The sequence below is a fragment of the Rhinopithecus bieti genome, unplaced genomic scaffold (assembly GCF_001698545.2).
Source record: "Rhinopithecus bieti isolate Rb0 unplaced genomic scaffold, ASM169854v2 scaffold_9769, whole genome shotgun sequence".
In the NCBI taxonomy this organism is placed as follows: domain Eukaryota; kingdom Metazoa; phylum Chordata; class Mammalia; order Primates; family Cercopithecidae; genus Rhinopithecus; species Rhinopithecus bieti.
The window spans coordinates 122,465-137,764 of NW_016806163.1; the positions used below are offsets into that span (position 1 = coordinate 122,465).

The following is a 15,300-nucleotide window of genomic DNA, read 5'->3' on the forward strand; positions in this document are numbered from 1 at the left end:
CAGCCTGGCAACAGAAACTCTGTCTCAAAAAAAAAAAAAAACCAGCTGAGCCCTGCATTGGAAGTCGCCCCAGCTTCGCAGCAAATGAGGCCACCCTGTGTATGAGATCAGCTTTGTTTTTTTTTTTTTTTTTTTTTTTGAGACAGTCTTGCTATGTCACCCAGGCCTGGAGTGCAGTGGGCGCCATCTCGGCCACTGCAAGCTACGCCTCCCGGGTTTCACGCCATTCTCCTGCCCTCAGCCTCCCCAGCAGCTGGGACTACAGGGCGACCACCGCCATGTCAGGCTAATTGTTTTTGGTATTTTTAGTAGAGATGTGTGTTTCCACCATGTTAGCCAGGATGGGTCTCCATCTCCTGACCTTGTGGATCCGCCCGCCTCAGCCCTTCCAAAGTGCCGGGATTACAGGCATGAGCCACTGCGCCCGGCTTTTTTTTTTTTTTGAGAGATGTACTCTCGCTCTGTCGCCCAGGCTGGAGTGCAGTGGCGTGATCTTGGCTCACTGCGACCTCCGCCTTCCGGGTTCAAGCGATTCTCCTGTCTCCTGAGTAGCTGGGATTACAGGTATGCACCATCATGCCCGGCTAAATTTTGTATTTTTAGTCGGGACGGGGTTTCACCCTGTTGATTAGGCTGGTCTAGAACTGCTGACCTCATGATCTACCCGCCTCTGCCTCCCAAAGTGCTGGGTAATTACAGGCATGAGCCACCGCGCCCAGCCGAGCTCAGCTTTTGGCTGCTGTCTTCCCAGCAGTGCATCCGGGCATCCTGGGGCAGAGACAGACCCCACAGTAGCGCACCACCTCAAAACTCCTGACTCAGCACCACTGGCAACAACGTGGTTTTGCAACAATAGGTTGGGGACAGCTCCTTATGCAGTGACAGAAAACTTAAACTCAGGCACACACAGCAGGTTTTTTGACTTTTATTAAATCTTTACAAAACAGAATACAAAATTCCGGCATTGACAGTTGGTGTAAAGGAAAACTTCTGAGCTCCGTCAGTTCACCTGGTACAATGGAATTAAAGTGCTTGGATGTTTTTCCCCCACTTAAAAAAAACTTTGGGGTTTTTTTTTTTTTTTTTTTTTTTGTCTTTTAAAACATCGTAACATTAACACATGGCCGTTCACCGTCCCCCAGCGCTGGGAGCTGGCCTGGGGCCCAGGGTTCTCCAGGATCTTCACTCATTCACAGTAATGGTTCTGACCAGTCCTCCAGGTCGCACATGGATGCGACAGGGGTGGGGAGGGAGGAGGAAGTGACTGTCCCACCTTCAGAAAAAAAAAAAAAAAAAAGCTGCTAGCAGCTCAGACGCGATGGCTGTGGGCGCCTGCAGTGGGCGGGGGTCTGTTTGCTTGTTCTTTTATACAAAAGGCAGAGAATCCCCCGTTACAAAACATAGAATCACTGACGGGCGAGACATGATGGGGGAGGGGGGTGGGCGGCCTGCCCCACCCCCCAGGGGTCTTTGGAAGGGGCAGTCCACAGATATGGGCAGTGGGGACCAGGGAGGGCAGAGCACCCCCACGGCCACCGGACTGTGACCATCGTACGAGATTCGGGAGGGGCAGCAGGGCCAGGCAGACGGTCTCCGAGGCCCCCACCCCCAGACCCCCCGACATTCAAGTATTCTTCAAGAACAGGGAAGCAAAGTCAACCGATGTTTTTTTTTCCTTAAAAAAAACACAACAACTAAAAACTAAACACAAGGAATCCCGACCGCGGATTTAGAAGCCAGAGGGGGCTGCCCCAGGTGTGGAGTTTGGGGACTGGGCTGGGAAGGGCGGGTGGTGACCCTAGCTGCCCCCGCTGCACAGCCCCGCACACTTCTAAAGTGGAACCCTGTATTGCATAGAACATCCCCACCCGCAGGCAGGGGCGGCAGGCTCCGCAGCCCCCAGGGGTTGGAGCGTGGAGGGTGGGGGGACTGAGCAAGCCCCTCCATTCCTGGGTGCCCGAAGGGAGGCCAAGGCCGCGGCCATTTTCCTGAAGGTGGCAGACCAAAAACGCTGCCCTGGGGGTGGGGATTCGGCCAGACCCTGGGGTCTGGGCCCAGCTCTAAGGACAAGGACGGAGCTGACAGAGCTTCCAGGCCAGGCCCAAGGGGCGGCGCGAGGCAGGACGTGGCCACAGTCAGACTGAGCCCTGAGAAGGGGCACTCGGATGCCCCAAGGGGGTGTCTTCAGGACCCCCCACATTGGCTGACAGTGCCTGTCCAGTCCCTCTGCCTGCTGCGGTGGAAACGGCTTCAGGCCGGGCGGGGCTCCTGCTGTCTCAGGCCCTGGAGCGGTGGAGAGGGGCAGCGGCGAGCCCCTGGGGTCAGCTGCAGTTTAAGGTCAAGGTTGGAGGCCGAATCTGGCCACCAGGAGTCCTGGACAGACAGACAGGCCTTGCAGGAAGCCCCGATTGTCAACTATCACGGGGACAAGGCAGGCGCGGGTGAAGGGCTGGGGGATCCCATGGGGTGGGTGGCTGGGCTGCCCTCCACCTGCCTGCCTGGCCCCTCTGGAGACAGGCAGGTCCTCCCCTCCCCAACCAAGCCACCAGGGGTGCTCTCAGGGTGAGGGGTAGAGGGGAAGAGCCTGTCCCTGAAATACTGAGGGCTGGGAGGGAACACGGGGCAGGGCCCTGTGCCCCTCCCCAGCTCTGGAAGATGGCAAACGATGTGGGTCTGCTCTCCTGAGTCACTGCAAGCCACATGGGCAGATGGCGGGCAGTACAGGTGACCTGAGGGCTTCACAGTACAGGTGAGCAGGGCTGGGGACCGGGGAGGGGACAAGCCCAGCCACGTACCCTCTGCTCACCTCCCCGGGTGCCTGCATTGTTTAACCGTCCGAAGGAAAAAATAAGGGGAAGGGGTGGAAACAGGAAAGAAAAGCCCAAAAGCAACAACCTTCTATAAAACGCCCCCTCAGCCGAGCTTAGTGCCTGGGAATCCAGCCAGAGGAGGGGCAGCCCGCAGGACACCGGCTGGCGATAGCTTAAAACCTTTAGATTTGATTGGGGGATGGGCGACCTATGTACAAAGGGGAGACGGGAGGGTCAGGCACGGTCTCCCACCAGGACCACGGGGGCCGAGGACAGGCTGGCCCTTTGCCGCCGCTGCGCCAGCTTGGACTGGGAGGGTGGAGACAGCTGCAGGCAGCGTGAGGTAGCTCGGACCAGGACGGGCTGGCCCTGCCCCGCGGCCTCCTCCTCAGCCAGGTCCTCGTCGTGCTGGGCCAGCTGCCGGTTCATGGCGATGGCCTCGGCCGCGAAAGACGTGAGATCTTTGGCACAGCTGTTCCTGGGAAATGGGGTGGGGGTAGGTGGTCACCAAGGAGGCACCCCTTAGGGGACCGCTGGGGTCTGTGCAAGGCCCTGGGGGAAGGGGCTTCATGCCCCTCTCCCAGCCCCGACCCTGGGGCTCCTCTGAGTGCCAGGGCCCCACCGGGATCTCCACTGAGTTACCAGGCTTGCCTGCAGCCCCCACCCCAAAGCAGCTCTCCAGGCCTTTCCCAAGTGTCTTAACCTGGAAACCCCGCCCCCTGGACTTGGGGGTCCCAAGCACCCCTGCAGGCCTCACCTCTGCAGGACCATCGGAGTGGGCAAGGTGTTCTCCGGGGCGCACTGCAACGACAGCGGGCAGGGGCGGGGCTGGAGAGCAGCTGGGACCGCCTGGGGTGCCAGGAGGGGTGTCTGTCCAAGGGATGCCATCCCCATCCCATCACCAGGACCCCACCGGAGACCAGAAGTGCACCCGGGTGCCAAGTCCCTGCCCGGAGGTATCTATGGGGAGGCTCCATGTCCACCTGCCCAGGGAACCCGAGGCTGGGCCAGGCTGAGGCCTGGTGTTGCAAGACCCAGTGAGGGTGGAGAGCAGAGCCCCAGGCCCTACCTCTCCCGGCTGTTCCCATCCCAAACCCACCTCCGCCCCCCTCTTAACCCACGGGTCTCTGGATGCTTCTGGAAGGAGTTTGGAGGCCCCCCAGCCCCTTGCCTGGGGACAGAGTGACCCCAGCTTCTATTTTTAGTAAATCCCCACTCCCTGGGGTTGCAGCTCGGCTCAGATGACCTCTGGCAGGAGAAACACCCGACTCCGCCTGGATCGGAGGCCACACAGGGAAGGGTCGGGGGCAGAGCCTGGGCCTGAAACTGACGACAGGCTGGGGTCTCTGTGAGCTGGACTCGCTGCCCGCTTCACTCCAGCTTGCTGCAGAATGTAGGTCCCCACCACCCTCCAGGAAGGTTCTCTGAGTAGCTGCTCCTGGGAGCTGCCTGCCTGGCCAGCGTGCAGGGCGCATAGGTGGGCGGAAGGGATTTCGGCTGCAACCCTCATCCCAGGGCAGAGCCTGCGCTCTCAGATCTCAATGCATCTCAGAGTCCAAGGCTACACCCTCGGGGCTTCCCGTGCTTGCTCTGAGGCCACCCTGCAGCCTCCCATACCCTCCCTGGTGCCGGCACTCACCCCCTGAACCCAGGGGTGCTGCAGGACTTGGGCGGCACTCAGTCTCTGCTTGGCGTCGCGGACGAGCAGTTTGGAGATGAGGTCTTTGGCAGCGCAGGAAATGTGGGCCCAGTCCTTGTCAGGGAACTCATACTTGCCCTCCTGGATGCTCTCAAACAGCATGTTCTGGGGACACAGGACACAGGGGAGCTTAGATCTGCCCAAGGACCTGGATACTGTGCACTGACATGTGGCTCCATCAGGACCCCAACCACCACAAGACCCTTGACCATGCACACCTGGGGCGGAGGGGGCTGGGAGCCGGACCAGGAGAGTCGGCTCTACTCAAGTGGAGGTGGAGTTACAAAAAGGCAGCTCGGGAGGACCTGGTACCAAGGGCCACAGGCCACAGATGCTGAGACTTAAGCAGCGGGCAGGCAGTCTGAGCCTGATCCCCCCAAAACAGGAACCTCACTCCACCTCTCAGCTCTCTGAACCCTGTCTGCGTTTTCCCTTGGGCAGGCAAACCTGAAAAGCCTTCGGGAAACCGGAAGACAGGGCGGCACTGCCCTGTGGATGGTATCAGGGAGTAGGACATACAGGGCAGGTCCCCGGGGGTTAGGGGTGGTCGGGGCAGGTCCCCTGGGGTGAGCAGGGCAGGTCCCCGGGGTTAGGGGGTGCACAGGGCAGGCCCGGGGGAAGAGGGCGCCCAGGAGAGGAGGGTGCGCGGGCCGCCGCACCTGGCAGGCAGGGCAGGCCTCGCCGCGGTCCCAGCCGCAGTCGCTGCCACAGCGGCCCACGAAGGGCGGGTAGCCGCTGAGCAAGATGTACAAGATGACGCCCAGGCTCCACAGGTCGCAGCGCTTGTCGTAGATGCTGGCCTCCTCGCTGAAGGCCTCCACCACCTCCGGGGCCATGTACTCCGCCGAGCCGCACTGCGGGCGGGGGAGAGGCGCGTCAGCCGGGGCTTCCCGGCATCACGTGGGAACCGAGCCCGGGTAACTGCGGGTCACCTGCCACAGCCGGCTCGGACCCCGCCCCACCCCACCAATCAGCTGCGGCCGGGAACGCGCCCCGCCCAATCAGCAGGTGCAGAGCTCGCCCCACCCCCGCCGCGGCCCCGCCCCACCCGTCCAAACACCGGCCGGTGGGGGCGCCTCCTCGAGGCCCCGCCGCGTCATCCCGCGCAACCAATCAGCGGCTGTTGCTAAGCGGAAGCCCGAGCTCCGCGGCCTGGAACTGCGGGGCGGCCCAGGCTCCGCGAGGTTATGCAACGGTAGAGCAGGCAGCCGAGCCCCCAGGCCTGCCCGCGGGCCCTCACCGGGGTGAGCAGCTCCGGGGTGGAGATAGGGGAGCAGTCCCCGTTGAGTTTGATGCCGCTGCCCAGGTCGAAATCACAGATCTTCACGGGGGAGACCTGGGAGGGGCCAAGAGAGCCGTGAGCCTGGGGTCCCACGCGGCCACCCCTCCCGCGCGGCCACCCCTCCCGCGGGGCCACCCCTCCCGCGCGGCCACCCCTCCCGCGCGGCCACCCCTCCCGCGGGGCCACCCCTCCCACGCGGCCACCCCTCCCGCGGGGCCACCCCTCCCACGCGGCCACCCCTCCCGCGGGGCCACCCCTCCCACGGGGCCACCCTGCCGGGGCCACCCTGCCGCGGCCGGCCTACCTGATTGGGGTGCTCACACAGGATGTTTTCCGGCTTTAGGTCCCTGTGCGCGATGCCTGGGGGAGAAGCCACAGAACCACGAGGGAGTGAGGGGCTGGAGGTCTTCCAGGAGTCCTTGGCAGGCGGCCCTAGGGGACTCAGGGCAGGCTTACCACCCACCTTTGTTGTGCAGAAAGTCCAAGGCACTGGCCACGTCCTGCACCACCACGCTGGCCTCCAGCTCGTTGAAGTGCCGGCGCTTGTGGATGTGGCTCAGGATGGAGCCTGGGCAGGGCGGGGCAGGACAGGGGGAACACACAGGTCACCTCAGAGTCCCCGCCAGGCCCGCACCCACCTCCACTTTGGAGGGGACGCCCCCACACCGGCGTCCTCTGGCTCAAAGGCCTTACCCCTGAGCCACCATTTGGGCAGGACACTCAAACCCCACAAGCCCCCTCCTGCAGGTGGCACTAGGCCCCCATCCCATAATACCTCCCAGCTCCCTCCCTCCCCACAGCCTGGAGCCCGCAGGTACCTCCCCGCATCTTCTCAAACACCAGGTAGAAGCGGTCCTCCTCCTCAAAGAACTCAATCAGCTCTAGAACGTTCCTGGGGTGGGGTGGGGGGCAGGAGAGGAGCTGAGGCTTCCTGAGGCCCCTGGGTACCTGCTGCTCAGCCTAGGAGGGGCCCACCCTCTTGGTGCTGGCCCGTCCACTGGAGGCTGGGACTTGGGCAATAGGCCCGCTTCACGCTGCCTGCCTGGGGCTGCCAGCCAGCCTTCTTCAGGGAGGGGAACGCAGGGCCTGGGAAACTGGGTGCCCTACAGATGCTTGCTGGGGGTAATGTGGCACTCAGGCCCTTCATCCACTGAAAGACGGTTCAGGCCAGTGCTGTGGCAAGGGTGGCTCACCTACCTGTGTCCCTGGCATTGGTAGAGCATCTCCACCTCCCGGAAAACCCTGCTCCGAATGTGGCCTGGCTGCTTCTCAATGATCTGAAACAGGCAAGAGGACACAGCACCTGGGTTGGCGGGACGCTCACAGCTGAGAAGGGGCCAGAAACTCCACTGCCACGGCTGGAATTCACCACACTTATACCCTGCAACTCTAGAAAGCACGGCTCACGCCTGTAATCCCAGCAGTTTCAGAGGCTGAGGCGGGTGGATCATGAGGTCTGGAGATTGAGACCATCCTGGCCAGTGTGATGAAACCCCGTCTCTACTAAAAATACAAAAATTAGCTGGGTGTGATGGCGGGCACCTGTAATCCCAACTACTTGTGAGGCTGAGGCAGGAGAATCACTTGAACCTGGGAGGTGGAGGTTGCAGTGAGCTGAGATCGTGCCATTGTACTCCAGCCAGGGTGACAGAGCAAGATTCTGTCTCAAAAAAAAAAAAAAACCAGTGGGGGCTGCTCTCCACCTGTGACCCTGACAGCCCTCAGAGACATACTTGGGACTTCTGCAAAATACCCCCACAGGACGTCAGGGTGCCCTGCCCTGGGTGGCCACCCTTCCTGACCCAGAGACAGTCAGCTGTAGTCTTCTGTCCCCACGAGGCGGATCCCTGGTGGCCCACAGAACTAGGGAGGCCTCAGGACACCTGGCTGCCAGCCCACCAGGCCCCACCTCACATGTGGCCACAGCACCAAGTCACCAAAAGTCGCTGCCTCCCGGCTCCGAAGCCAGGCCTGGGCAGACACTTTGGGGCCCAGTCGCCCTCAGCCAGTATCTGTTTGGGGCCCGCCGCTGGGTGGCTGGCCCCAGGCCACTGGTGGACCAGCCTCCCCTGAGCGCCCAGAGCCTCAGGAAGCCGTCCCCAGCAGCTCCAGGTGCTCCCCACCACCTTCACTCACAGAGTGTCTGTGGCTCCCGACCTGGCACCTGCTGGGAGGTGTCTGTGGCTCCCGACCTGGCACCTGCTGGGACCCTCTTCCCAGGCTGGATACGCTAGCCCCTCTCACTGGGCGGGTGGCTGGCTGCCTGAGCACTCTGCCCAGGGTTCCCTGCCCACTGCGATGGACTGGTGGCAGTGGGGATGTGGCATTCTACCCTGGAGTCCCTGGCTCCTGTCTCTGCAGTCCCGTGTCTATACTGAGAAACAAAGCTGCCCCAGCGAGGGGCAAGAGAACAACTGGACGCCAGGGTGTCCTGAAATACCACCGCCCAGGCCACTGCCAAAAGCTGAGCCCAGCAGGCACTGCAGATGGTTCTGGATAAAACAACCTCGTCCTGTCCCTGGGGTGGCCGGCTAGCACGCTGCTTCAGGGAGGGCACAGCCCCTCCTGGCATGGAAGGGGCCTATTCTGAGGTCCCAGCTTAGGGGCTGGGCATCCAGCCAGCAGCCTCATGGCACCAGGGGACCCCCAGGTGGCTTCCCACAGCATGACTCCCGCTGAGGGCAGAGGGCCCACACCCCAGTCCCCGTAGAATGAAACGCTCCTCAGACCCACAGGTCCCAGTGATTCGCCTCTCTGACTTGCCCAGGACACCTCCTCCTCCCCTTGCCACCTGGCCGGACCAATTCCCGGACATCAGTGGCCAATACCTCCAGCAGGAAGTCCCCCAGGCTCTCCAGATCCCAGCACTGACCACACCAGGTCAAGGTGGCAAGATGACCAGGGAGGTGGCTCTGAGACACCAATTAGGAACCCCCAGAGGCCACACAGCATGAGTTAGGCTACCTAACCCCCGATCCTCAGTGTCCCTATCTGTCAAACAACAGGAAGCAAGGATGCCTGTGGGGCCACCAGGAGAGGACTGTGCTCAGAGGGACGCCTGCTGTGCAGAAGTGTTCCGGAGGGGCCTTGTGCTCCTGCACCATCGTCTTGGCCTGCCTGGGGGCTCCCAGGAGGCAGGGACTGTACTGCGTCTGTCCCTGCCTGCTGCCACTGTGGTCCCAGCACCCGGCCAGTAACCTCCCCAGGTTGGCCACCCCTCTTCTTCCTCCGCCTCCTCCTCCTCAGAGGAAAGCTCTGGCCTGGCTGTCCACCAGGACCCACAGGCTCCTGGCCAGCCCTGCTCGCCAGGGCACACCTGGCCCTCTTTCCCAGGCAGCCAGCCCTCCCGGGACCCCACCCAGCCAGGGAGCCGCATGCCAGGTCACGAGGAAAGCCTGGAAGGTTTCTTGGAATACAAGATCCAACCGGCCCGCAAGGTCATAGGGTGACAACCAGGGCCTCAACAGGGCTCCTGCTCCCAGCCCTTCGGTCACACCCTGGGTCTGGCAGCCGCCTGGGGCTAGGGTGACACGGGGCTCTCATGGGCCTGCACTGAGGTTCTCCAAACGCAGAGCCCCTCTGGGCCCTGGGATATGACATTGCATTTTGATCCTTGAAACCAAACTGTCATGTACCCTCAGGGATGGCTCAGAGGCAGGGACTGCCCAGGGGACCCAGTGGGCACAGTGCCTCTGACTGCAGCCCCCACTCTGGGGGGCCACTCTGGTACCAGACGGGGCCACTCCCGCCGCTGTCACTCCCGACTGGACTCAGGGCCCGGTGGCCGTTTTTAGACACTGGTCTTCCTGGCTGTAGGACGGGGAGCCGGAATGGCACCCACAGTTTCCACCTCCCCCCACTCCCCGCACTCATCCCAAGGCGCTGGGTTCCCCAGGGCGCAGCCGCGGGCCCACCTTGACGGCGTACTCCTGGCTGGTGATCAGGTTGATGCAGGTCTGCACTCGGGCGTGAGCGCCCTCCCCCAGCACATCTTCCTGCAGCTGGTAGACGTCTGCCGGGCAGCGAGGCGGGCGTGAGAGGGACCCCGGCTGTCCCCCGTTCCCGGCTCCCCCAATGCCCGCCATCCCTGCTCACCTTCAAACCTGCCTGAGAAGCTGTCGGTGGCCCGGCCACGTTTTTTCTTCTTGCTCCTCTTCTTGGCGTCCGGGATGTCGATGGGCTGGCTGGCGGGCATGTCTGTTCCAGGAGGCACGCCCAGGGGGCTCAGGACATGGCCCTGGCCGGCCGGCCCCCACCCCCCTGCAGGGGCTGGCCACTGCCATGGCGGTGACAGCGGCTGCCCTGTGACCTCCTCCCCATCAGGCCCCTCACCAGGGCGGGCTGAGCACTGCAGGCCAAAGTCAGAGTCTCCGTGGTGAGGCTGGTCTAGAGAGAAGGCCAGCTCGAAGGGGTTCTGCCCCTGCAGGGGAGAGGAGAGGAAAGGCACTCAGGTCCCATCCCTCCCTACACAGCAGGGAGACGTATCCTGCCCCAGTGCCACAGCGTCCAGGCTGACAAGCCCTGTGCTGAGCATTACGAAAAAATCAACTCGGTCTCCGCTCACATGACACCAGGATCAACTCCCGATCGGGCGGGCAGCATAAACCAGGGGAGCCCCAGCTCCTGGGATTCACCTCCTCGCCGCCCCACACTCAGTGTGTGTGTGGACTTCTTTTTTTTAATTTATGTTTTGTAGAGATAAAGTCTTGTTATGTTGCCCAGGCTGGTCTTAAACCCCTGGCCTCAAGCGATCCTCCTGCCTCGGTCTCCCAGAGTGCTGGGATCACAGGCGTCAGCCACGTGTGGAAGGTGTGCGGCCTCCTAGCACCTCAGCAAGGAAAGATCAGGAGACGCAGAGTCTCCTGGGGGGGGTCTATGGAATTTGCCAACCCAGGGGGTGATTCTGTCCCCCAGGAGACACTGGGCCATGTCTGGGGACATCTGTGGTTGTGACTGGTTGGGGGAGCTCCTGGTATACAGTGGGTGGAGGCCAGGGACACTGCCCAGCACCCTGCAGTGCCCAGGACGGCCCCACCCCAGATGCGCCCCAACCTCCACGGGGCCGCAGGGACATGGGGCTGTGGCGAAGACCTCCTCCCACCCACAGCGCCCTGGGGGCCTCTGGGAAAGGGGTGCATTGCGGGGAGAGGACAGACACAAGCAGATGGCTCTTGGGAACCCTGCCTCCGATGCCAGGGTTGAGTCACTGTGGGGCCCAAGCCATGTCTTGCACCTCCGTCTGCTTGTCCACAGAATGGGGATGGCTGACCTCTGGGGCGGGTCGTGCGGATCAAAGGCGGCGGGGCAGAGGGAGGGAGGTGAGTCACTGGGCGAGCTGCCAGCCTGGTGGCTGTGCCTGTTTTCCCACGGCCTCCTGGACCATCTCAGGGAAGCTCAGTCCTCCCTGGGCCTCAGTTTCCCCCATGTAAAATGGCACACCACCACTTCTCCTTCCCCTAAGCCGCTCCCCTCCCTTTTGCTCAGTGCCTGGGGCTGGAGGGGTGAGAATTCAGTGCCTGGTGCTCTGGGGCCTGCTGAAGGTGGGGGCTCTGCCTCCATCACTCCTGCCTTCTGCCCCACCCAAGCCTGGGCACCTGCCCTCCTCCGTCCCGTGGCTGCCCGGCACACCTTCCCTCCGCAGCTCTGTGCGTCAAAGCCCGCCCTCACTCACCAGAGGCTCATCTGCTTCCAGGCCCCCTAACCCCGCAGCTACCAGTTACTGAGTCAGTACACATGGTGCTGTATCAGTCCTGGGGACTCATGGGAGAGGCACCCACAGTCGCGAGTGTGCCAGGCCCTGCCCAGACCACATCCTGCACTCCCATCTCAGTGCCAGACACTCCTGGAGGGAGCCCCTGGTGGGCCCTGGTACCCAGCTAAGGAACCCGCCTTGGGCCCTGGCGGCCAGGATTCAGATCCAGGCCTGCTGCTCTGGGCAGGCTGGGGCTGGGTCAAGAAACAACACAGCCTCAGGAACGTGGGAGCAAGACCCTGGCCAGGGGGCAAGGAATGGTGCAGGTTAGGGTAGACTTTGCCCCGGTGGAAGATGGTTGGAACATATGCACGTTTCCACAGAGCAAATGGCCCAGCATGGGGACTTCCGGCCCTTTACAATGGGCCAGGCCTTTGAAGCTGGGGAACTGAGGCCGGCTCAGGTTCCTTGTACTACTGAGCTCTCACTCAGCCTCACCTGTCTAGGTGAACCAGGTGGGAGGGGCCTGCAGGGGTGGTGGGGGTCCCAGTCCCAGTGAGAATGCTGGGTGTTCTGGGCCAAGTCACTGCCCCTGTCTGGGCCCCAGACAGCCTGAGTGGGGCTCTAACAGGAGGGAGGCTCAGCAGAGGCAAGACTCCAGTGGAGCCCATGGGAGACCCGAGGCCAGCAGATGGGTGGAGGCCAGAGGGCAGAGTTTGGGAGGGGCCGAGAGCCAAGCTGCCCTCCTGCCTCCCCACCCACCCTGGCTTGGGCAGATAGCTGCCAGGAGGCCGCTGGGGGAGGAGGGAAGGAAGGGGGGCTCCAACGAGCCCCCATGGGGAGTCAGCGTTCCCATAAGGCTCCTGTCTGGAGGCCCCTGGTGGCCCCGGAGCAGCCACCACAAGGCCGGTGACCAGTCTAAGGCCAGACTGGCGCTCACCTGCTGTCTGACCTTGGCCTAGTGACCTCGCCCCGAGGTCTGTCACGGGTGAGACAGGAGGCAGCTGCCCCCAACTTGTGGGAGCTCACAAGAGTGAAAGGAGCTGAGGGGCCACAGAGCCCAGCGTGAGCCCCTGGCCTTGTCTGGCCACCTTTCCCCCGTGCTAGCCACAGCCTGCAACTCAGCAAAGCTACAGCTGGACAGCCGGAGCCACCACGGCGGAGGGGCACCATGAGACTCCACCATGAGACTCCACGGCCTCCTCGCCCATGTACATGGGAACCCCAGGCACACATGCCTGCCATCTCGGAGCCTCACTTTCCCGTCTGCAAACGGAAAGAACCCAAGGCGCCTGCAGACGTGCCTTCCTGCTGGGCTGCTGCCTACTGGAGGCAGGGAGGGTATTTCAGGAGACGTGGCCCCAATCCAGGGAGCAGCCATGAGTGGTGGGGGCTGTGGGGGGAGATTCCTAGAGCAACCGGTCCCGGCCACCTGGAGGAACACCTCCCAGCCAGGACTGCCTGCCAGGCCCTCCTCCACCGAGATGCCCACCTTCCCAGCTCCCAACCGGGCTGCCCTGGCCATGCAGAGGCCGGCCCACAGTCCCGGGCAGTGTGGGCGGTCCTGGCCTCACTGTTCTAGGTCTGGCTGCGGGACTACAGTCAGCAGGCCTTGGCAGGAGGCGGCTGGAACCATCTAGAAAGTTCAAGTGTGCTTTGGCTGCCTGGCTGGCCCCATGCACCGACCCTGTATCAGCTCACGCCTGGCCCCAGGAGGGAAAAGAGCACTGCACTGTCAGGTCCTCCTCTTTCCCGCCCAGCCCGACACTCTGACGGTGCCAGGCCTGCTGCCCTAGGGGAAAACTGGGCATGGGTGGCAGGGGTGAGTGGTGCCCTGGGGTGCTGGCTGCACAGACCTGGGAATTCTTCCCAGAGTTTCCCCTTGCTCCTCCCACCCTGGAGCAGCGCGTGTGTACACACAAGACACAGACACACATACACACACACACACTCGCGCTCTGTCTCCCCCTCTCCAGTCCTGCCTTCCCTACCGGGCAACAGGTCCCTGCCCAAGGAAGCCCAGTGAAGCGATTACATAACCCCGGCCTGCGGGGTGGGGCGGGCTGGCTGACATCACTGCGTCCCCTGGGCCAGGTCCTGCGGGGCCCCTGCCCAGCACCTGCCCTCCCCTTCCCCCCCAGATTTGCTCATCTGAAACCAGCACTCAACAGCAGTCACCGCCCGGGCGGCGCAGAAACTTCCCGCTCCGACAGGAAACAGCACTTGGGCCCGGGGTGTCTGCGAAGTGCAGGGCTGAGGGGACATCCCATCCCCTCCCCCAAGGCACAGGCCCCTTCGGGGTGGGTGCACCTGACGAGCCCGGTCTGGGGATTCTGAAAGGAAGTCCCCAGAAGCCACACGGAGGTGGGAATGGGACTGTGGCCCGCTGACCTCTCCCCACCAGGGCACAACCAGTTTGAGCTTGCAGGGTACACCCACCATAAGCAACATGCAGCGACTGGGACAGGACTGCAGCCTGCTGACCCCCCAGAACATAGCCAGCAGGGGCTTGCAGGGGACACATGGCCTGGCCCCCTGACGGGGAGGGGGCTCCTGCTCCCAGCCTCACTTGGGGATCCTGGAGGAAGGACCCGGTGGCCAAGACTGGGGAGAGGACTGCGGCCTGCTGACCCCCCATCCTCGCATACCGACCCCGCGTCAGCGCATGGCCGGCCCGGGCAGCCCCGGGTGTAGGGCGGGGGCCAAGCACGAGCCCCGGGAGCCGATCTTGGGGGCGGGCCGCGCGCCCCCCACGCCGGCCATTCCGGTGGTCCAGCCCGGAGCGCCCCCAAACCGACCCCGAGCCTCACCTTGAACGAACGGTGGAAACCCTGAAGTTCGGCTGGTTTCTTCTGCACCATCTTCTGTCCGGGCCCCGCCAGCGGGGGAGGGGACCGAGGGCCCGGGGGGCGGCCCGAGGGCGGGCGGCCGGACGCGGGGCGGCCGAGGAGGGGACCCTGCGGGCGGGAGCAGACAAAGGGAGGGCGGTGAGCCGAGCTCGGCCTGCCGGGAGCCGCGGACCGGGCGGGGGGCGGCGGGCTCCGACGGGGCCGTTTCCGCCTTCACCAGGGTCGGGGGTCCCGGGCCGCCCCGCCTTGGGGTTCTCCCTCACCGGGGTCGGGGCTCGGGCCGGGGCGCCAGTGCCGCGACCCGCACCCCACGTCGCCGCAGCCCGGACCCCGCTCCGCGGACCGCGCGGGGAACAGCGCCGCCGCCAGCGCGGACCCCTCTTCCTGGGCCGCCGCCGCTGAGAGGAGCCGGGCGCGTCGCCGCCGCCGCCACCTTTATAGGCCTGGACCCGCTCTGGCCCCGCCTCCGACGCAGGCTCCGCCCGGCCTCGCCCCCTGCGCACGACGTGGGCGGAGCCAGAAGAGGACTCTCTCTGGGAGCCCAGTGCGGCTGCGCGCTCCGGCGGCAGGCCGTGTCCGAAACGGCTAGCGTACGCCTGCGCAGTGCGGCCCACTGGGGTCTTGCGGAACCCAGCAGCGCCCCTGCTGCGCGGCCCGGAGCTGGCCTCTCTTTGCGACCTGAGGCTGGCAGGACTCAGGGCACCTGCAGGGCACTGGGCTGAGTCCCGCCGCCTGGCCCCACACAGGGTAACTCCCTCGGCCTGTCGACCCGGGCCTAAGATACCCCGACTCCCTTGGGTCATGCCCTCGCTCTAGAACCTGCCATGGCTCCCTCTTGCAGTTCTCCGATGCTGGCTCCAGTTGTCCCCCTCGTGAACCACCAGCACGCTTGGAGTCCCAGCCACTCCCTTCTAGTGCTGGGGGACCAGCCACCACCACCACCTTTTTTCTTCCCCTGGGCCACCCTG

General features: G+C 63.8%; 1 protein-coding gene across 5 annotated transcripts; it reads right to left on the reverse strand.

The window, feature by feature from the left end:
- Positions 1-909: 909 nt before the first annotated feature.
- Positions 910-14,439, reverse strand: MKNK2 (MAPK interacting serine/threonine kinase 2). 5 transcript variants are annotated; one of them, XM_017874866.1, is made up of 13 exons: positions 14,294-14,438; positions 10,124-10,211; positions 9,887-9,988; positions 9,706-9,803; positions 6,989-7,068; positions 6,610-6,683; positions 6,255-6,359; positions 6,096-6,151; positions 5,750-5,845; positions 5,169-5,363; positions 4,450-4,614; positions 3,568-3,611; positions 910-1,273 (listed from the first exon to the last, which is right to left on the reverse strand). In XM_017874866.1, exons 1-13 carry the CDS (start codon positions 14,342-14,344, stop codon positions 1,183-1,185), a joined length of 1,245 nt encoding a protein of 414 aa, XP_017730355.1. In that variant the 5' UTR covers positions 14,345-14,438; the 3' UTR covers positions 910-1,182. The 5 variants fall into 5 exon arrangements, with proteins under 5 accessions (XP_017730355.1, XP_017730353.1, XP_017730354.1 ...); XM_017874864.1 differs by having other exon boundaries at positions 910-3,288; positions 3,568-3,659; XM_017874865.1 differs by having other exon boundaries at positions 910-3,288; positions 14,294-14,437.
- Positions 14,440-15,300: the final 861 nt, after the last annotated feature.